A 23,778-nucleotide genomic window follows, 5' to 3' on the forward strand; every position below is an offset into this window, starting at 1 on the left:
ATAGCTGTGTTTTATTCAGCTTTAATTATCTATAAAGGAAAGCATAATTCAGGTATTTTGAAGAGGTCAGACATTTAAAAATCAAGATATTTAAAACAAAAATCAGAATTACAGTTTCATTTTTACATTTAGCTCCATAAGGTAACAGGATAACAACTCTCTTCACTCACCTCACTGAAAAGACTTCCATTCACGTAAGATATCCAAAGCTTCCAGAAATTTGGCAGTTGACTGATAACAATTTCTGTTAGATTGTCCACAAATGTCACAAACTGGGGGGCCTTATAACGCCACGCTGCAGAACAGAAAACATATTGAACAACAATCAGCCTTCTTTTCAAATATAAATATTTTAAAATGTCACCTACATTTTTATTAGTTAGCATCCAAAACATTCTTAAAGCACAAAATGTTGCTTAGGTTATGTCCTTGTATCCATAATTTAAATAATTAAAATAAAACTGAAAACCTCAGTTACCCTGCCGAATTCAAAAGACAGTTTTATCTCCTTGGTCTCAAGTTGAGGCAAATTCTGAACAATGATCACTAAAATATTTTCTTTGAACTGAAATAAGTTTCCGTATGAATATAATTGTTTTTACATATCTTGTGAGAGCATTACATCAAATTAAAATAAGAATAAAATTAATTATTTTCAGAATTAAATACATTTTGTTCAATTATTCTTCAAATATACAAAAGATGTTATGATTATTCAGATATCCTCTTTTCAATGTGTGATTCTACTTCAGAAAATAAACAAACATAGCTGACAAAGAAAATTAAGGCAAAACATATTAATAAAATTATGAGAATAAGGTCAATAATAAATGGTTCACTCTCTCAAATGTAGAAGAACCTATTTATTACTTGCAGTATACAAAGAGTAACAATGACCAAATTACTATGCTATGAAAATCCTGCAAAAATATGAAATGTTAAAGTTGTTTTCCTACTTTTAATACCAAAACAAGAAAACATGGGACAGATCTTAAGCTCGAATGCCATGCTAAAGTGAAGATTTACCCAAATATCCCAGAGCAAATCCTGATTTTAGCACTAACACATCTTCTTGTGGACTCCATGTGTAGAGTGACAGGGCAGAATAGTTTTCTGCTGGCTTCTCAGCTGTGCCAATATCAGGTTAATCCTGTTGCAAACACAGTAGTTCTGACTCAAATGAATGAGACCAATCAACTGCAAGTAATAGGTTATGTAGTTAATCATATTTTACTTAAATTTGTTTTAATCGACTTTTACTCAGTGAATGCATTTTTATTTAGAGTTCTAAATCAAATCTTAAAGATTTTCAATGTTTTAAACAAAGTCTTAGTCTGTATCACTGATGCCACTGATAGGTGATTGGTCAGCATTGAGCTTCACATGCTGTCTGCATTTTTGTAAACATAGCTGCCTCCCATGCAATAGCCTTTGTCCTGTTCTGATTCACATCCAAGTGCAGGAGCTGACATCCCAGTGTAAAACTGCACTGAGAGCTATGCTGGAACAAACAACTTACTCCAAAGGCAAGTTAGGAAGGTGTGCAAGTGAGTTGTGGGGGAACAGTGAATGGAAGTGATTGCATGTTCCTGCAATGTTAGCAAACACCACAGGTTTGGTAAGTGCCTTAGATGCAGTCCAGGTGATAATTACAGTGCAATTTGTACAGGATATAAACAGCAGACACGCTAGACTCATGGTGCCGTGAATGACTGTTTAAGGTGGTGGATGGGGTCCCAGTCAAAAAGTTTATTTGTCCTAGATTATGTTAAGTACTTTGGATATTACTGGAGCTTCACTTATCCAGGCAAAAGAAGATGAGTGCAAACACCCATCATCTGTGACTTGCCAATGGTAGAAAGGATTTATGGTGTAAGCAAATGAGTGACTCACTGCAGAATATCCAGTCTCTAACTTGTTCTTAATGTCACAATATATAGAAAGTTTGCCAAGCTCCTGGGCATGAGGACCCAATGGATGTTGATGGTGAAAGACAGTACAATTGTAATGCCACTAAACATCAAGATATCGAAGATATATTTTACTTAACGTTTTACATGTCTGAATGTTGACAAGGATTTTCTACTTGCATGCAATCTTATGGATTTGCTCCAATATGTATTACACAATGGTGCAATGCACAAAGATGTTGGCCATTTTAACATAGTGGCAAAGCCATGCAGTAGGTCTACCAAGTTATCCATTCAGCATGAAATTTCTCTGATAGCTCCACTAACAAGAATGAAATAATAGTATGTGCTCTACAGTTCTTACAATCATCACGAGAGGACTGAAAGCTGCTGGTCCTTTTCACTGACGTGGTTTGACTCAGGCGACTAATGGGAGAAGGCCGTACATCATTGTCGAAATCCAGCATTGGGCTATGGAGAACAGTTGCACCTATACAAATGAACAGAACAATCAAAATGGTGCTGTTTCATACAAGTCCCAATTATAGTTTGTTACATTCATCTTCAAGGTCACCCAACTAAGAATTCATGATATTCATTCATCAAACCAGTGGTCAACGGGAAAATTACATTACTCAAATAGTGATTATCCAGAAATAGCAATTCATCTTTAACCTTGTGACTGGTGTCAATGTCATTAACTTATTGTAAGTTCAAAACACAGTCCATTACTTTACAAAAGAAGCACAAGAATGTAGCGAATGTAAGATAGAAAACTGTTGTGCGTTCGAAATAAACAGGGAAAATGTATTCATCATCATCTCATTAGCCACATAAGTAATTCTGTAATGAACTGAACTAAAAGGTAAGTTCTAAATGACAAAGGAAACTCATAAATAATTGGGAGTATTTTTCCTCCATTAAAGAAATGTTATTTTAATGAATGAATATATATGCAAATTAAGGAGAAACACAACATAATAATGAGACCTATGCCATAAACACATTCTCCCAAATGATTTAACACCATTAAATTATCTTTCTCATTTATTTTATAGATTTGTTCAAAACAAAAATATCAAACAACATATCATAATAATAATTCCTTTCACTATGTCAGGAGGAAAGAAATTGTGCAAAACTAAAATAAGTTGCAAAATATTTAAAACATAGATGCCTATTTTAAAGAAATCCTCATGTTTCCTCATTGTTTGATATTGTTGCAGAAACTGACGTTTTGTAAAGATTATTAAAGGGCATCCAACACTTATAAGATATTTAAAATAGTGTAAAGCCATGTAGAAAAACATAATGGCTGGTTAAGTCTGAAATAACATTAAATGCAAAGAATGCTCTGAAACAGAATTAGGTTTAAAAAAAAATCACAGGATGTGTAAACTAGAGCACTAATTTAGACAGTTGTATTGTTGGAGAGAGAAAAAAAGACATCAAATCTAGCCATAGCAAAAAAATGTATTATGTCAACCTGGAAATTGGAAGATAATTTGAAAATACAACAATGGTATATAGAAATGAATAAATGTATTCCATTAGAAAAAATAACATATAGTTTAAGAAATAATATTGAAATATTCGAGCAAATATGGGAGCCTTACATTAAATACAATAGCGAAAACCTACCGGGGACAATCATTACCTAAGTTGATGGAAGGAGAAGGAAAGAAAAGAATGGACTCAGTAGAATTTCTGGTGTATTTTTGTTGAGTGACAACATTGTCTGACTGGTTTAATGTATCCTAGATTGTATACCTTAAATGGATGGGAGGGGGGGGGGGGGGGAGGGGGGGGTGGGAGAAAATGTCACTGTATATGTGTGAAAAGGAAAAAGTGTGTATCATGACTAATGTGATTTATGGTGTGAAAAATAAAAAAATTTTAAAAAAAGAAATCCACATGGAATAACTTTTAAGCTGTTAGTTGAAACAAATAAATTCGAGCCAGAATAATGATAAGATGGGGGAGGGGGGGGTGAGAGTAGGGTTGTTGGAACATTTAAAGAGTCTCCTTGTTGACCTAATCAATTAATATAATGGGATTTAAAAAGTACCATTCAAGAGACACCTCCTCCTGCAAACAATTAAACAATGACAAAGCAACTGCTTAGTTTGTAAAGGAGAGAAAGCGCAAATGATACAAGACACACATGAATTTTTTTAGGAAGAAAACAGCAGTTTGCAAGGAAGATCAAAAATTACAATGTGGGTAATTCCTCCCTCCCCACCAATCTCCCCCACCCTGCCACTTTCCCCTGTAGCTGCAGGAAGTGCCTCACTTGCATCCACACCTCCTCCCTCATCATAGTTTGGGGACCCAAACAGGACTTTCAAATGAAGCAACACTTCACTTGTGTATCTACAGGACTGATTTACTGCATCCGGTGCTCCCTTTGGAGAGATTGAGAACAATTGGGAGATGACTTCGCTGAGCACCTTTGCTATGTTTTCTACAGTGACAAGAGACCCTCAGCAGCCAACCATTTCAGTTCTGTCATATTCCATGGTCTAATGTACTATCCCATCAAGATCACCTGCAAATTGGAGAACACCTGATTTTACGTCTGAGCAATCTCCAACCAGATTCTATTAACATCGACTTTTCTGATTTTTATAACCTGCTCTTCTCTTCTCCCCAGTTCTCTACCCCTTGCCATCTCACTTCCCCTTGATCACTGCTGTCCCCTCCCTTCCTTCTCCACCAATCATCTCTGGTCTTTGTGACCACACCTCCCCCTTACTCTTTTGCTCGGATGCCTGCTGACATTTTTAGTTTTCAGATTAATTGTCAAGAGTACATACATTCCTTTTTCCTACAGGCGCAGCAGATTTACCACTAATTGGTAATCCAAAAATAAACTGGACAGTGTGTAAAAATATAAACAAATAAAAGACCTGTAAACAGATAACAAATGTAAACAAACTGTGTGCAATTCAGAGACAACAAAAGAAAATCAATCAATAAAGTGCACAATAAGACTCCTCAAATGAGTCTCTGATTGTGTTTGTTGTAGAAGAATCTGATGGTGGAGGGGTAGCAGCTGTACCTGAACCTGGTGGTGCATATCTTGTGGCATCTATACCTCTTTCCTGATGGTAGCAGCGAGAACAGAGTGTGCGCTGGTTGGTGTGGGTCTTTGATGATTGTTGTTGCTCTCCGACGGCGGTGTTCCCTATAAATGTACTCAATAGTGGGGAGGGTTTTGCCTATAATGCCCTGGGCTCTGTCCACTACATTTTGGAGGGTTTTACGCTCAGGGGTAATGGAGACTTCATACCAGACCGTGATGCAGACGGTCAGCACACTTTCCACCACACCTCTGTAGAAATTTGCCAGGGTTTCTGGTGTCATATCAAACAACCAGAAGCTCCTCAGAAAGTGGAGGTGCTGATGTGCTTTTTCTCATGATGCCATTGGTGTGTTGGGTCCAGAATAGATTGTCTAAAATAGTGATTACCAATAACTTAAATTTGCTCACCTTTTCCACCTCTGATTCCCTCAATGATCACTGGATTGCATATCTCTGGCTTTCCTTTCCTGAAATCAATAATCAGCTCCTTAGCTTTGGTGACATTGAGTGCAAGGTTGTTGTTGGGGCACCATTCAGCTAAGTTTTCAATCTCCCTCCTGTGTGCTGACTCATTCCCTTCCTTTATACAATCCACTACCGTGGTATCTTCAGCAAATTTGTAGATGATGTTATTGTCATACTGAGCTACACAGTCATAGGTGTAAAGTGAGTAGAGCAGGGTCCTAAAAACACAGTCCTGTGGAGATTGTGATGGAGAGTATAGGGGAGAAATTCTTACCAATCTTCACTGATTATGTTCTGAAGATGAGGAAATCTATGATCCAATTACACAGTTGGGTGTTAACTCCCAGATCTTGGAGTTTTCTGATCAGTTATAATCCAAATCTGATCAAATCTAAATCTAATCTAAATTTTACAATGTATGAAAGGGTCACAAACTGAAAGAACAAGAGAAAGAGAGAGTGTGAGAGATCGAGCCAAAAAGGGGGAAAGCGGGAAGGGGTGAGCAAGATGGGGCAAGCGAGAGTGAGAAAGTGAGGGGGAAAGAGAGAGCATGAGGGAAGAGAAAGGAAAGTGACAGAGAGAGGGATAGAAATAGGAACAGAAAGAGCAATAATTCTGTATGTGGTCATATTTCATGAATCATAAATGATTAAACATTAATTAGGTAATAAGTCTATGTTAGGTTTGATCTGCGAAGTGAAATAAAACTGCTATTATTGTGTTTAATACTGCATTTCTAACAAATCCAAGGGATCTGCATTGTTTCCATCCGAACTGAATTTTGTACTTTGACATGATTAGCACCAGTTTTAAAAAGCTGTCCTGTTTCACAGGATTCCTCAGCAGTACGTTGCACTAATTTCAGATGAAATTATTAATATGGAACAGCTTTTTATTACATCATATATTATTATTTACAACCCAAACCATCCCTAGGGAACAGCACAAACCAAAGTTACCCTAAGGATTAATAAATATCTGAAAAAAATGATCAGGACATGACTTTAACCCATGATTAGCCACAAGGTAACACTGCAACTGCAATGAAATACCAGAAGCAGAATTCATCCCAGCTGCTTCATATGTATTTGAAATGTGTTGATTTAACGTTGCCTGCAGTGCTTTCTAATGCCACTCTCAATTTCCTTATGAAAAGCAACATGTTTGCATCATTGGTGCTGGAACAAGAGATCCACATATCTTCTGACCCACAAAAGGTTACAGACTTCCTTACCACTCTAAACACCTTTGAAAATGTCTTCCTATGCATAGTGGCTTTCTCCCTGTGCTATATCCTGACCACCCACAGCACTCCATTGGCAAAACAGGCAATTTGCCCAGTCTGTCTCAGTGCAAAATGCCAATATAAGAGATGGATTTTCTCTTCCCCAAATGCTTAGGTTATTACCATACCAACCTGTTCAGGCAATGATGAAAGGAAGCACAGAACATTTAAGAATTGGTTTTCTCCTTTCAGCCAACATAAATTTATTCAATAAAGAATTCATGGCTACATTTAAACATTTTCTCATTCTTATCACATTTCACAAACATTATTTGAGCAAACGTGCAACGGTTTAAAATATGATTAGGTTTCCTTCAGCAATATCACTAAATATTTATTTTCACTAATATCACAATCTACACTCATCAAATTTCTTGTCAGAGTACAAATTATCATGGTTGGCTTAGTGGTTAGAACAACACCTTTACAGCGCCAGTGATCGAAATCGATGTTAGAATCCCATGTTGTCTATAAAGAGTTTGTACATTCTCCCAGTGGCTGGGTGGGTTTTTCCAGGGGGCTCCAGTTTCCTCCCTCCATTCAAAATGGCCTGTTACCATGCTGTATGTCTAAATGTCTAAAAATAAATGCCTAAAAGTACATACATGACATCACATGCAACCCCAAGATTCCTTTTTCCAACAGGCACAGCAGAATTACCACTAACTGACAGTACGTAAAAACTCTGCACAGCATATACATGTAAACAAAGAACTGTAAAACAGATAATGAATTTAAACAAACTGACTGCAGAATAGAGAGAGTATAAAAAAGAAAACCAATAAAGTGCACAAGTAAGAGTCCTTAAATAAGTCTCTAATTGAGTTTGTTGTTGAGGAGTCTGATGGTGGAGGGGTTGCAGCTGTTCCTGAACCTGGTGGTGGGAGTCTCATGGCACTAATACTTCTTTCCTGATGACAGCAGCAAGGACAGAATGTGTGCTGGTTGGTGTGGGTCTTTGATAACTGCTGCTGCTCTCTGACAACAGTGCTCCCTATAGATGTACTCATTAATGGGGAGGGTTTTGCCTGTGATGTCCTGGACAGTGTCCACTACCTTTTGGCGGGCTTTACATTCAGGGGCATTGATGTCCCCACACCAGACCATGATGCACACTTTCCACCACACCTCTGTAGAAATTTGTCAGGGTTTCTAATGTCATACCAAACGCCTGCATACACCTGAGCAAGTAGAGGTGCTTTCTTCATGATGCCATTGGTGTGTTGGGTCCAGGAAAGATCTTCCGAGTTAGTAACATTCTCTCCACCTCTGATCCCCCAAATATCACAGGATTGTATATCTCAGGCTTTCCTTTCCTGAAGTTAACAATCAAAAAGTACTTCCTCAACAATGTAACAAATTCTAGGTTTGATAATCTTCCCATTTTAGTGTATGGGAAATAATCTTAGATTTTATTTTATAAACTTTACCAACACTATTGAATTGTTCCTTTCAAATATAACACATGTAAATTTCCAAAAAAAAATCAGATGCCTTTTTAAAATTATTATTCTGGTACGAAGGAGTGTGCATTTCATTGGAATCATCTATTTGTCAGGTAACAGCCAATAATAAAGTGTGAAGCAATCCCCTTAAAATGAACAAGACAACTGTGTCTTGAGTAATTTTTTTTAAAAACCACTGCAAACAGTTTAAAGGGAAATTATTAGTGATAAGATGAGACAGCAGATTACAGTTCAGCTTTCAACACTGTTGTACCATCAAAGCTGATAACTAAACTTTCTTTGTATGGTATCAGCTCATCCCTTTGTAATTGGAGTCTGGATTTCTTTATTAACAGACCGCAGTCTGTTGGGCAATATTTTCTCCTCCAATATCACTTGAACATATTGCATGCTGAACCCCCTTTTGTATTCCATCTTTATCTCCAACTGCATCCCTATGTACAACTCAAACATAAAATTATAAGTGCTAGGCATGATCACAGGGGATGATGAAACGGCCTATAGCAGTGAGATTCAGCACCTAGACTTGTGGTGTGCTGAGCAATTTGTTACTCAATACTCAGAAGACAAGAGATCATTGTGGATTTTAGACAGGCAGAAAACCACACACATTTCCCGATTTACATCAATGGAGTGGTTACAGAGCTTCAAACTCCTGGGGGGGGGGGGGGGGGGTCCATATCTTTGATGATCTCACTTGGTCTTTGAATTCATCAATGTTAATCAAAAAGTCACAACCACAATGTCTTTATTTTTTGAGATGTATGAGGAAGTTACACCTCAGCCCTAGAGTGCTGTTGGATTTCTATAGATGTACGATTGAGAGTGTGCTGACATACAGTATTTCTGTGTGGTTTGGGAATTGTTCTGCACAAGATAGGAATGCACTCCAGCAGGTAGTGAAAACTGCCCAGAGGATTATTGGAATGCAATTGTGTATCATCAAATCTATCCATAGGGGACAATCTTTGGACAGGGCGAGGAATAGCTTTAAAGATGAAACACACCCTAACCTTCTACCATTGGGCAGACGTTATAGGAGCCTTCACTCGAGAACTACTAGACAAAAAAAGCTTTCTTTCATGAAGCCGTGATAATGTTAAGTACCAATTCACGGCCTTGAGTGGTACTGCACTTATATTTTAATATCAGTAATTTTGTTTTAACAATTTTTTTTAGAATACTGTGATTTTATTATGTGGTTTATTGTATGTTTTTATTGTATGTGTTTATTGTATTGTATTTTATATTCTAATCAATACTAATCATGTTTTATTGGCAGGTAGACAAATGAAACAAAGTGTATCACAGATCAGTTAACTTTCAGTTGCTGACATTCTGATTGATTGCTTTCACTAAGACACTTTCAACTTTCACAATATAAATTCAAAACATTGAAGGGTTTACTCTTAAATTAATTGTTCGTTTAAACATTTTTTTGCAAAATTATGTTGGCATTTTAATCATGGATTATTGTTAAATGGCTAATTTAAGAGAGTAACATAAAACAATATCATGGGAATTCCAATAAAGATAGGACAGGTGATATTCAAAACTTCAGACGCTGAAGCTAAATGTCACATCTTTTCAGTGTGAATATTTTCATATGGGCTGGAGGTAAGGGATATTCAGACATAAATAGTTCTCAACTGCATAAAGGTTCTTTCAAATGTGGCATATAGAAAAACAGTTGTTGGAATGACAAATTATAAACACATCTTTGCAAGTCATGCATTTCTCTCATCTATATTAACAATAGAAAATTTGTTTATTGAAAAATTAAATGTATACTTAATATGAAATTCTGAAATTGTGCTATTAATCACTGCTTTATCCGCCAACTGTTATCACGCATAGCTACAGATTCATCAACCGTTTAAGTAAAATATCTTTAAGTCAAGTCAAATCAAGCTTATTGTAATCTGACTACACCAGTCAACCAGTTTACCTATCTCGGCTGCACCATTTCATCAGATGCAAGGATCGACAATGAGATAGACAACAGACTCGCCAAGGCAAATAGCGCCTTTGGAAGACTACACAAAAGAGTCTGGAAAAACAACCAACTGAAAAACCTCACAAAGATAAGCGTATACAGAGCCGTTGTCATACCCACACTCCTGTTCGGCTCCGAATCATGGGTCCTCTACCGGCATCACCTACGGCTCCTAGAACGCTTCCACCAGCGTTGTCTCTGCTCCATCCTCAACATCCATTGGAGCGCTTTCATCCCTAACGTCGAAGTACTCGAGATGGCAGAGGTCGGCAGCATCGAGTCCACGCTGCTGAAGATCCAGCTGCGCTGGGTGGGTCACGTCTCCAGAATGGAGGACCATTGCCTTCCCAAGATCGTGTTATATGGCGAGCTCTCCACTGGCCACCGTGACAGAGGTGCACCAAAGAAAAGGTACAAGGACTGCCTAAAGAAATCTCTTGGTGCCTGCCACATTGACCACCGCCAGTGGGCTGATATCGCCTCAAACCGTGCATCTTGGCGCCTCACAGTTTGGCGGGCAGCAACCTCCTTTGAAGAAGACCGCAGAGCCCACCTCACTGACAAAAGGCAAAGGAGGAAAAACCCAACACCCAACCCCAACCAACCAATTTTCCCCTGCAGCCGCTGCAACCGTGTCTGCCTGTCCCGCATCGGACTTGTCAGCCACAAACAAGCCTGCAGCTGACGTGGACTTTTACCCCCTCCATAAATCTTCGTCCGCGAAGCCAAGCCAAAGACACAAGTACAACAGCATTCTCCAGTCCTCGGTGCAAAATATGCAGACACATAACCAGTCATAACACACATACATACAGACAAACAATACATATAAAAGAGAATATTCATATTTTCAAATAACTAAATAAATATTGTTTCATGAATAGGTGAGTCTTGGATGGTTAGTGTGAGCAGTTCCTTTAATCTAATATACTGGCATAATAAATCTAATCTTTCTTATGCTGTCTAATTCAGGAAGTACTGCATCATATTTCTTCTTTGTTTCATGAAGTAAAAAAAAAAATTCTTCTCCCCATGAAAACCACCCTGTACTAGTCATTGAACACTACTTGTTCAAGAAATACACTTTATATTTTCAAGTTGTCCCAAAGACAAGGGATCATAATCCTCGTGATGGAATGAAAATTGTCTTTTTTCCCATCACTTAAACAAACAGAAATATAAATAGTTCTCAGAGGATGTTTGAGGAAAAAAAATGCTTGCAAACATTGTATTTCTATCATTTGTATTCATCCAGCAATGAAATCTAACAAAGCCTAACCTAACAAATAAACTTTACATCAATGAATTGAGAGGTGTATTTAACACGTATGGGATGCTTGTTGCACATCTGCCCTTTCTCATAATTTGGTTTATGTGAAGTCTGAGTTAAAAATCACTTTAACAAGATTACATAATGCCATAAAATGCAATTGGTGATGTGACATGAAGCAGAAAGGTATACAATTAGATTATGGCAGCTTTTAGAATCATGTAAAGGTTAACGTGCACTACATATTGACAGTTTCCAGACATTTTTTTTTTAATTCACACATTTCCAAAGGCATTTTACAGTTGTGAAAGATTATAGATATGTTTTAGGGAGATAAACTGGGGCTGGTTTTTTAGTGTAGGTCACATACAAACACTTTAAAACAAATCTCATTTAAAATACTGGAGCTCTGCTCATGCTAGACAGGCTGGCTCCAAGTGCCTTTGCAAAAGCTTTGGAGAGTGCCCAAGAGACTTCACTAATGGATTGTTGTATACAGAAAGGCAACAGGTGAAAGAACTCATCGAAGCCGCAGGCTGTCTGGAGAGCAACTTGCTGTTCTAAGAGGGTCTTATGGTTTTGCAAGTCGAGAGAGTGAAAAACAGCCTTTCTCTCAGAGAGAATTCAGTTCTGCAGCGCTACAGTCAGCAGCAGCAGCTGGGACTAGAAAAGGACAAGCTGGCAAGCTTGTGGAAAAACCCCATTTGGAAGAGAGATTGTGAGTGCTTAGTTCAGCCTGGTCAAAGCCCTTGTGGTTCATACAAGAGGGGAGGACTGGCTGCCTAATGTTTCACTTGAAATAAGTGAAACATAAAGGAACTCTGTGGTGACCTGAAAGAAAGAGGTTATCATCTGGAAAACCCTGATGGGTCAAGTTTCTTCAGCAAGGCACTGAAGTGGCTGGTTACAAGGAATCTGTTGTGGGTGTCCAGCGAACAACACATCTCTCTCTGAAAACCGACAAGAACCTTCCTGAGTGGTAACCATTTACCTTTCAAGCACCAAAGCCTGGTGAACTTCATAAATGTTAAATTCTGTGCACAGTCTAAGAATTGCCTGCAACCAGTGAACTTGGAGGAATGAGAAGTGAGATTGGACTGTGAATCAAAGAACTTTTCTGAACTTACATACATATTACATACACGTGCAATTAGAATTAGAAGGAGGTTAAGTTAGGTTAGTTAAGTTATTGACTATTTCCCTTCACTTATAATTGGGTCCTTTGAGTGAAGATCATGCACTAGATTGCACCTTCAACAAGAAACCCTTCCTTATTCATTTCACTGGATGAGGTGGGATGGCATGGCTGCAAGGAACCTAGGTAAGCAATTATGGATTAGATTTGTTCAATGGTTTGAATATTCCCAAATGCCTGAATCAGATTTTAATTATTTTAGGTGTAGAAATTTTTTATAAGAAAAATAAACATTTTTATTCATAAACATTGTTATTTATAAACAGTTTGGGACTAGAGATATAGAGAGGGATTTGTTAGAATAGGAGAGGATCCAGAGGAGGTTTACGAGAATGATTTTGCATCTTAGAAGGATCAGGAAAGATCTCATTGAAACCTTTTGAATGTTGAAAGGGCTGGATATTGGAAGGTTTCCAATGAGATCTCCTTCCCCTCAAACCAAAATTCCAGTGAGTTAAAGTCCAGAGCCATCAAATGGTCCTCATATGTTAATCTTCTCATCCTGGGAACTATTATCTTAACCACCTGTGGACCCTCTCCAATGTCAGCACATCCTTTCTTAAATATGGGGTTCATAACTGTTCACAAAATTCAAAATGTGACCTAATACCTTATAAAGACTCTGCATTACATTCTTGGTTTTATATTTTAGTCCTCTTGAAAAGAAAGCTAATATTTCATTTTCTTTCCTTACAACCAATGCAACATGCAAGCTCAACTTGCACTTAACTCCCAAATCCCTTTGGACCCAAACATATAACCATTCACTTCCCTCCATTTTATTCCATCTGCAAATTCCTTCTGCAGACTTCCTTCTTCCTCAACAAAATCTGACCCACCAACTATCTTTGAGTCTTGGTGAGCGTAACACTATTATAGCGCCAGTGACCTGGGTTTGAATCCGGCACCATCTGTCAGGAGGTTGTATGTTGTCTCCGTGTCTGCGTGGGTTTCCTCCAGCTGTTCCAGTTTCCTCCAACATTCCAAAAAAAAGTACAGAGTTTGTAGATTAATGATGTATTTGGATGGCACAAGCTCATGGGCCAGAAGAGCCTGCTACCATGCTGTATCTCTAAATTAAAATTTAAATTAAATCCACAAATTTAGCCACATAGCCATCAATTCCATCTTCTAAATCATTCACACATAACGTGAAAATTAGAAGATCAACACTGACCCGTGTGGAACACCACTAGTCATAGGTAGCTAAGCAAGAGAGACCTTCTATTCCCACTCCTTGCCTTCAAAACAATTGATGTAGATATACAAATAGAGGCCATAAAGGGAAATTCACTGTTCAGTGTCCCAGCTATATAACAACAGAACAAAACAAACATTGCAAATGCTACAACTTGCAGGACAATTGGCGCCAGTGTATTATTTGTCTTGAAGAATGGATTCGCATCAGCAAGCTCGCTACAAGAAAATGCTACGTTTATAGACCAAATATGAATTACAATTGCATGGAAGAATGGCATTGGTAATAGGATAATTTGTGAAGTTAAAACCTTATTCTTGTAGTCTTTCAATCCAGAACATGGGTACTATAAGATAATGTGGCATTTTAACTTCACAATAGTTTCATTCTTAAGGACAGTACATTTTGCTGTTTAAACTCATAAATTTATTTTTTCTCATTATTTCCCTCCTTTTTGAAATCAAATTTCCTTTCTGAATCAAATTATTTGCTTTGAATCTTCCTCCAGCGTAAACAGATTTGATTCAGGAAGCAAACTATTGGTTTATCATTTGATTCAGGAAGCAGATGATTGGTCCATCATTTACCAAGGTCCCAGATGCTTTGCTGACCTTGGGTCTCAGCAATTTGCAGCACAAAAATAAATGGGAACTGAAGAATGAGGAAACAATATCTAACCTATGAGTCACATTTCCAACAAATTCTAAAGTCATTATCCCATCAATACGGAATTTAAATACATCCTTATTTGTTGCCTAATTTACAATATGTCTATACACAAAGGCATAATAATACAATGAAGTATCCTAAATGAACACATGATCTTTCATGACTAATAACCTTTTCTATAAAGCACTCTAATTGGAAGATACTTTAAAATGAAATTTATCAAATAACTGATTGACTGATTTTTCTGAAATTCTATAAATGTTGTTATCTAAGACAAAAGCAAATTTCTGCATGGAAACAAAATAGAATCCATAAAACTGGTTTCTTTCAAAGATATTTACACAAATTTTCATTATGAATTATTGGGGGAGAAGTACAATCAATTTTCAATTAGCCATTCAACATATGAGAAACACGGCATTCCCATTTTAAAGAAAAATAAAACTGCAAGCTCACTTTAAGTGGACAAACATTGTTTATATTTTTTAAAGTTGAATGCACATCCTGCATGTTAAATCAAATAAGCAAAATCTAGAAACGCAAATATAAGTACATATACAGAATGGGACAAACAAATGCCCATGTTCTCAATCACAGAATTGAAATTGAGGTATTACAAGGATACTCAGAGGGTACTAACCTAAAGTTTTCAATTTAGAATTAACTCAAACACAAATTCCAAAGTAAAATATATTATTTTTCAATTTTGTTTTAGAAAGTTAATAAACTGGAATTTAGCCTGAAAAATTAGAATCGTGATGAGAAGCGATTTATCATGTTAGTATTAAGACATTACATATTTATATACACATTTAAATAAATATAGTAACATGAAAGGAAATTATATAGAATTGCAGTCATCTTTTTAGAAAATATTTTTATTAATTTTAAAACATTTTTGCTGATGCAATAATTATTTCATTGAATTCATTTCAGAATAAATAAAATGGAAGAGCCAGTAACATAGCACCTTTAAAAAATTCTAAGATAAGTGATTAAATACTGTGCTAACATTGAGAATAGTCCAGATAATGAGTTTTAAGCATGGAAGCACCAATGAGCTTGGATTAATGGAATATTATCTTTTCTTTGTTCAATCAACACCACATACCTAATCAACGCTGATTACAATGAATTACCAGCAATTATATATGTTGAAGGTGAAAAATAAGAACATAAGATATAGGAGCAGGAGTCGGCCATCCAGCCCATTGAGCCTGCTTCGTCACTCAATAAGATCATGGCTAATCAGATCATTGACTTAACTCCACCTACCTGCCTTTTCCCCATATCCCTTAATTCCATTTTTATGTAACAATCTATCTAACAGAACCTTAAATAAGTTAAATGAAGTAGCCTCACCCATTTTCCTGGGCAGAAATTCCACAGATTCATTGCTCTCTGGGAAAAATAGTCTTTCCTCATCTCCATCTTAAATCTACTCCCTTGAAGCTTGAGGCTGTGTCCCCTAGTTCTGGTCTCACCTACCAGTGAAAATAATTTTCCTGCTTCTATCTTATCTATCCCTTTCATAATTTTATATGTTTCTATAAGATCTCCTCTCACTCTTTTTAATTCAAGTGAATATAATCCCAGACAATTTAGTCTCCTCGTAGGTCAACCCCCATCAACCTAGTGAACCTTCTCTAGACTGCCTCCAAGCCCAGTATATCTTTCCTCAAGTATGGGAGACCTGAACTGCACACAGTACTCCAGGTGTGGCCTCACCAGTACCTTGTACAGATGCAGCATAACCTCTCTGCTTTTGACTTCAATTCCTTTAGCAATGAAGGCCAACATTTCAGTTGCCTTCTTTATAACCTATTGTACCTGCAACCCAACTTTTTGTGATTAACGCACAAGCACTCCCAAATCCTTCTGCACTACAGCATGCTGCAGTCTTTTAGCATTTAAATAATCTGCTCTTCTATTTTTTTCCTACCAAAGTGGATGACCTCACATTTACTAACGTGGTACTCCATCTGCCAGACCTCTGCCCACTCACCTAACTTAACTGTCCCTCTGCAGCCTCTCCACATCCTCTGTACGATTTGCTTTTCCATTCAATATTGTATCATCTGCAAACTTGGCTATACTACACTCCGTCCCCTCTTCCATATGCTGCGGTCCGAGCACCGACCTCTGCAGCACCCCACTTACTACTGCCAATCAGAAACATACCCATTTATCCCAACTCTCTGCTTTGTCAATTAACCAATCCTCAATCCACACCAATATATTTTCCACAACTCCATTCATCCGTATCTTATTGATAAATCTCTTATGCAGCACCTTGTTAAATGCTTTCTGGAAATCCAAATTTACAACATCAACCTGTTGCCCTCTTTCTACCGCACCCATTACATCCTCAAAGAACTCCAGCAAGTTTGTCAAACAAAACCTGCCCTTTCTGAATCCATACTGCATCTGCCTGACAAAGTCCCTTTTTTCTAAATGTCTCACGATTTCATCCTTAATGACAGCTTCAAACATTTTCCCGACTACAGACGTTAAGCTAACTGGCTGATAGTTACCTGTCTTCTGTCTGCATCCCTTTTTAAAAAGTGGCATGAAATTTACTGTCTTCCAATCTGCTGGGACCTGCTCAGAATCCAGAGCATTTTGGTAAATGACTACTGATGCATCGACTACAACTCCCAACATTTCCTTCAGTACCCTGAGATGCATCCCATCAGGACCAGGGGATTTGTCCGCTGTGGTGATGTTTCCACCATTGTATTTAGTTATCGTTGGCTACTGTATATATGGTGCTGGCCTGCTCACTGATGACTCATACCCAATGAGTCCTTCCCTGTGGTCTTGGGCCATAAAGGTCGAGTCACCTCACCCCATTCCTATACCTGGATGCAGGCCAGCAAGGTTCTTCTGTATATTAAAGCATATCAATCCCTCAGCCTAGTCTTGGTGGTTACCGATAGTGCACTACATCCATTTTCAGTCTTATTAGTTTGCTCATCACCATCTCTTTAGTAACAATTATTTTATTGAGGTCCTCACCTCCCTTCGCATCCCTATCATTACTCTTTGGCATGCTGGACATGTCTTCCACTGTGAAGACTGAGAAAATATTTGTTCAATGACTCAGCCATTTCCTCATTACTCAATATCAATCTCCCTTTCTCATCTTTCAAGGGACCCATGTTAACTCTAACCACCCTCTTTCGTTTTATTTATTTTTTTTTTACTATGTTTTTATATTTTGTGTTAACATTTTCATAATCCTTCTTCCCCATTTAGTTGTCCTTTGTTGTCTTGTAAAGTTTTCTCAATCCTTTATTTCCCATTTCTCTTGGCTACTTGGTACACATGAGCTTTTAATTTTATACTTTATTTCCTTAGGTAACCAAGGCTGACTTTTCCCTTTCTTACTGTCCTTATTTTTAACATTTTTTTTCAGCTAGTATACTTTCAACAGTGCACCTGTAGATCATTTTCCTTTCAGCTTCTGAAAAAGTGTGTCTGAAAATAAGCAAATGCTCCCATCTGCCTTACATAAATAAAGTTTTTGTCCAAATTATTTACAAATAGAAAAACAAGACAAAGATCCACCACCAATTTAAAAATAGTTCAGTCTTCTGATTTCATGATGCTACCGCCTACTGAGTGTACAACGAATGGTTTCTGAGAAAGAAATTTTCCTTTTAATAGATACATCAACTAAGAAAGTTAACTTGCAAGAAAAAAAGTACTATTTTAGATTATGTGTAAGTAGCAATGGGTTTCATCATATATTCAAGTAAAATGCATAGATGCACTAAAATTCTTACTTATGGCAAACAATACATCAAATAAAATTCTGTACATTAAATCACAATATGCCAAAAAAGAAAAAAATAATTATAAAACAAGACAGATAAATATTCAGATGCAATAAGAAAAAAATTCAACAGTACAAATGAGATTATTCTTAGGGTAGTACAGGGACGTTCAAAAGCCTGACAGTTTGATTAAAAATAATTGTTCTTGAACAGAGAGGTACTGGACTTCAAGCTTCTAAACCTTCCATGTGAAGGTAGTAAAGAAAAAAGGAATGATCAGGATAATGTAAGCCCTTGATGATGTTGGCTGCCTCCTTGAGGCAGTGCCTCACAAAGATGAATAGGAGGTTGAAGCCTGTGATGGACTTGGCTAGTTGGCACATCCTGCAGCCTTCTCCATTCCTGGGCAATTGTGTTACCAAACCAGAATATGATTCAACCAGCTAATACACTTTCCATAGTGCACCTGTATAAGTTTGATATTCGACCACATGCCCATATCTCCCCAGATTTCTAAGAAAGTTGAGGTGTTGTTTTGATAGCTTCAATGTGATGGCTCCAGGAGAGGTCCTCCAATATGTGGGCTCCCAGAAACTTGAAAGAATTAACCCTCTCCACCACAGTCCTATCAATGAATATAGGTACAAAGCCCCTCTGCCTCCATATCCTAAAGTCCACAATAATCTCCTTGGTCTTGCTGACATTGAAAGTTAAGATTGTTGCTTTGGAACCTCACGATCAGTTTCTCAATCTGCATGCTATATTCCGACTCATCATTTACTGATATTCCGCTAACAGCAGAGAATTTATAGATTGTATTGGAGCCAAACATGGCTATGCAATGTTAAATAAATCATGAATGACATAAATTTAAGGATACTAAACTAATTTTTGTTTTCTCCAGAATGGGTTATATAGGTGATGTGTAATATGTATAAAGAGAAACTTGTCCGTGAACTACTCTTTGCAGATGATGCCGCTTTAGTTGCCCATTCAGAGCCAGCTCTTCAGCGCTTGACGTCCTGCTTTGCGGAAACTGCCAAAATGTTTGGCCTGGAAGTCAGCCTGAAGAAAACTGAGGTCCTCCATCAGCCAGCTCCCCACCATGACTACCAGCCCCCCCACATCTCCATCGGGCACACAAAACTCAAAACGGTCAACCAGTTTACCTATCTCGGCTGCACCATTTCATCAGATGCAAGGATCGACAATGAGATAGACAACAGACTCGCCAAGGCAAATAGCGCCTTTGGAAGACTACACAAAAGAGTCTGGAAAAACAACCAACTGAAAAACCTCACAAAGATAAGCGTATACAGAGCCGTTGTCATACCCACACTCCTGTTCGGCTCCGAATCATGGGTCCTCTACCGGCACCACCTACGGCTCCTAGAACGCTGCCACCAGCGTTGTCTCCGCTCCATCCTCAACATCCATTGGAGCGCTCACACCCCTAACGTCGAGGTACTCGAGATGGCAGAGGTCGACAGCATCGAGTCCACGCTGCTGAAGATCCAGCTGCGCTGGATGGGTCACGTCTCCAGAATGGAGGACCATCGCCTTCCCAAGATCGTATTATATGGCGAGCTCTCCACTGGCCACCGTGACAGAGGTGCACCAAAGAAAAGGTACAAGGACTGCCTAAAGAAATCTCTTGGTGCCTGCCACATTGACCACCGCCAGTGGGCTGATAACGCCTCAAACCGTGCATCTTGGCGCCTCACAGTTTGGCGGGCAGCAGCCTCCTTTGAAGAAGACCGCAGAGCCCACCTCACTGACAAAAGGCAAAGGAGGAAAAACCCAACACCCAACCCCAACCAACCAATTTTCCCTTGCAACCGCTGCAATCGTGTCTGCCTGTCCCGCATCGGACTGGTCAGCCACAAACGAGCCTGCAGCTGACGTGGACTTTTTACCCCCTCCATAAATCTTCGTCCGCGAAGCCAAGCCAAAGAAAGAAAGAAGAAGAATATTTATAAAAAGCTTAGTGAATAAATGTAGAAGTTACTAATTTTCACAAAATTGTTAACTCCTTGTTAGGACAAAATTCCTCAGGTAAAGGTGGGGGGGGGGGGGGAACAGCGTCTGCTTCATTTTTAACTCTTTGTGGTGCTCAGATGTGGCGAACCTGTCCTCAGTCTGCTTCCCCCATCTGGAACATCTGGTGCTGATGTGCCAACCCTTCTACCTCACGAGGGAATTCATTTCCATTGACCTGACTGCAGTCTGCAACCTCCATTGGCAGAAGTAAAATATGACTGGAGGATTTACACACCATGATCAACAAAATCACAAGTCTCCCAATGACTTCTTAACTAATGCTGGTGACTTCAACAAGGCCAGCTGAAAGAAGGTCCTCCCAAACTAATAACACATCTTCTGCAATACAAGGGGATTGAACACTCTCAACAATTTCTACACTATCATCAAGAATGATGGCATCATCATTCCACAGACAATGCTATAGCCTTGTCCCTTCACTGAATCCTGACCCACCTGAGAACAACATCTCATATTCCAGGCTACTGTTCATTGGCTTCACCTCAGTCTTTAATACAATTATTCTTCAGATGCTGGCAGAGAAGCTGTCCTTGCTGAGAGTCAATACCCCTCTCTGTAACTGGATTCTTTAGGCCCTGCCACAGCTGTCAAGAGTCCCTTGTTTCTATTTTCATACGGAATCTCCAATTCACCCGGGAGATTGCTTTTTGTAGGTCATACCTGCTCCTGCTGTACTGATCTTGATCGCTAAACTTGAATGCCTGTGATCTGGCTCTAAGCAAGTTCTGGATTTCATTGTTCATCCAGGGATTCTGGTTGAGGGAAACCATGATTGATTTGGTGGGGATGCATAAATCCACAGCTGTTTTGATAAAGTGTGTGACAGCCTCAGATTCTCAGCAGAGTCCTTAAATACCATCCAATCCGCTGAGTCAAGGTAGTCCTGTAACCATTCTTCAGCCTCCTGTGACCAATTTCTAGCTGTCATGACTTCCAGATATTCTCTTTTTAAGCTCTATCTGTATGAAGGTGGAAGGAGCATAGCCAGGTGATCAGACTTGCCAAGATATGGTCTCAGGAAAGAACGGTAGGCTTTCCTTATCTTCTTGTAGCAGTGATCAAGAGTGGTGAGACCTCGGTACAGCAGGTTACATTATGGTGGTAGTTAAGCAAGGTTTTCTTGACACAGGCCTGGTTAAATTCACAACTAAGATTTGGGCTGGGCCATCTCTTGTTTGACCACCTTATGCAGCTCTGCAAGTGCCTGCTTGTAATCGGGAGGGATGAAAACTCTGGTGCGAATCATTGTTGAGATTGGGGTAGATAGAAGGGTCTGCATTTAATTGAGATTTGCTCTAAGGCACTGGAGCAGGTGGTCGACATAACTCTAGTGTCCATGCACCACGCAGTATTAATGAAAAAGCACACACTGCCTCATTGCTCTTTTCCAAAATCCGAGTTCCAAATTAGTTTATGGATGGTTCAATTGTCTGGTTAGACGTTTAAAATGAAAGATTAACTTTTCTGAAATGAACTGTTGTAAACAGCAAAAGTTATTCATTTGGGCTTTATAATTAGGTAAAAAAATCATTTCTTCAGGTTTTAAACATCTTGGATCAGAATTTGAGAAAATATACCTCCTCAAGAAGTACTCATTAATTTTTTTTTTCATTTTTTAAAATTTAATGTCACAATAATTCAAGACTAGAGAATTTACATTCATAAATTCATATATATGTGTATATTTAGTGACATTTTTCATTTTCTCCCTGTCCCAACTCCCTCTCCACCCCAAAAAACCCCAAAGAATGAAAAGAAAAAGAAAAGCAAAATAAAAAGTATCGTCTAGTTAATTTCTAATTCTTATTGACTCAATGAATATAACATATTTTATTACCTCATTAAGAGTTGGAGGTTTGAATCTGGAAATCACTAATAAACTTTATATATGGTTCCCAAATTTGTTGAAATTGTCCAAAATTATCTCATAAATTATAGGTACTTTTTTCTAAAGGAATACAATTATTAATTTCTATATACCAACCCTATAAGTTCAAAGATGTTTCCATTTTCGAAGTTATCACTATACATTTTTTGTTGCTGCTAAAGCAATCATAATAAATCATTTTTTGGCATCTATCCAACTTTAACTGCAAATCTTTATCATTTATATTACTTAACAGAAATATTTTTGAGTCTTTGCTTTTTTTTGTTATTCGATTTAACATCAAACTCAATTCCTCCCAGAAAAATGTTACTTTCTCGTTTGTTCAAGTTGAATGTAATATTGTACCAATTTCCTATTTACAGGAAAAACACTTATCTGAAAATGTAGGATTCCATTCTTTTAATTTTTGAGGTGTAATATATAATCTATGTAACAAATTATATTGTATCATAAGATACCGAGCATTTTTTGTATTTGTCATAAAACCATCATATAGTTCCAACCAAGTTTCTTTTTTATCTGTATATTTAAATCTTTATCTCAACATTGTTTTGATTTGTAAATTTATCTTTTTCATTGTTTTGTAATTTAATATTTATAAATATTTTGTAATACTTTTTTAACTATCATAGTATCTGGAATTATTTATTCAGAGTAAATTAATTCAGGCAACCTTAAATTTGTTCCTATCTTCTCCTTTAAATGTTTTTAATTGATAATAAGAAAATATTGTGTCATTCAATATTTCATCTTTCAATTGCTCCAACGTCATTAAAATATTATGCAAAAAAAACAATCTTTTATTCTTTTAATTCCTTTTCTTGCCCATTCATTAAAAAAATTATTAACAACATATTTAGTAGTTGATAATTTACTATCCTTCATTCTAAATGTATATTACACCCATATTTTTAATACATGAAGTAATATTGGTGTATTTTTATTATTTACTAATTTCTCATTCCATTTAAAAATAAAATGTTCATAAACATTCTCTTCTAATTTATTTAACTCTATCCTGATACAAGCTGTTTTGTTTATCCTGAATTGATTTAAAAAATTGACAAAATTTTTAATTGAGCTGCCCTTTTAAAATTTGGTAACTTTTTTAACAAATCCGGTCAGGTCTAATTTCACTAATTTTAGTGGATAATTTGTTAATCTATTTGGTAATAATTTTGTAATGAGTTTGTAATCTGTATTTAGCAAAGATATTGGTGTATATGAAGATGGTAATAAAGGATCTTTTCCTTTTTTTGTTATTACTGAAATTATAGCATTTTACAAGATTCAGGTAAATTCTAAGTTCTTCCAGTTGTTTTAATACTTCTAAAAATGGTGGAATTAATCATTCTTTGCAAGCTTTATAAAACTTGGTGGGAAATGTCTTCACCTGGTTATTGTTTGGTAAAGACATTAATGTATCATAAACTTCTGTAATAGTCAATTATTTTTGACAGTTTGCATTGTTCCTCCAAATCTAATTGAGATAGATCAATATGCAACAAAAA

The 23,778-nt window shown here is 37.4% G+C and overlaps 1 protein-coding gene across 3 annotated transcripts in view; it reads right to left on the reverse strand.

Annotated features, from left to right (window-relative positions):
• exoc2 (exocyst complex component 2) overlaps window positions 1-23,778 on the reverse strand; it is a 287,207-nt gene that overhangs the window by 107,197 nt on the left and 156,232 nt on the right. For all 3 annotated transcript variants that reach the window (XM_069909660.1, XM_069909652.1, XM_069909669.1), the window contains exons 12-13: window positions 2,275-2,400; window positions 171-295 (exon numbers count right to left, since the gene is read on the reverse strand). In XM_069909660.1, the coding sequence (XP_069765761.1) occupies window positions 171-295; window positions 2,275-2,400 (251 nt within the window). The remainder of the gene's footprint in view (window positions 1-170; window positions 296-2,274; window positions 2,401-23,778) is intronic.

This window comes from Narcine bancroftii, chromosome 1 (genome assembly GCF_036971445.1).
Source record: "Narcine bancroftii isolate sNarBan1 chromosome 1, sNarBan1.hap1, whole genome shotgun sequence".
Lineage (NCBI taxonomy): Eukaryota > Metazoa > Chordata > Chondrichthyes > Torpediniformes > Narcinidae > Narcine > Narcine bancroftii.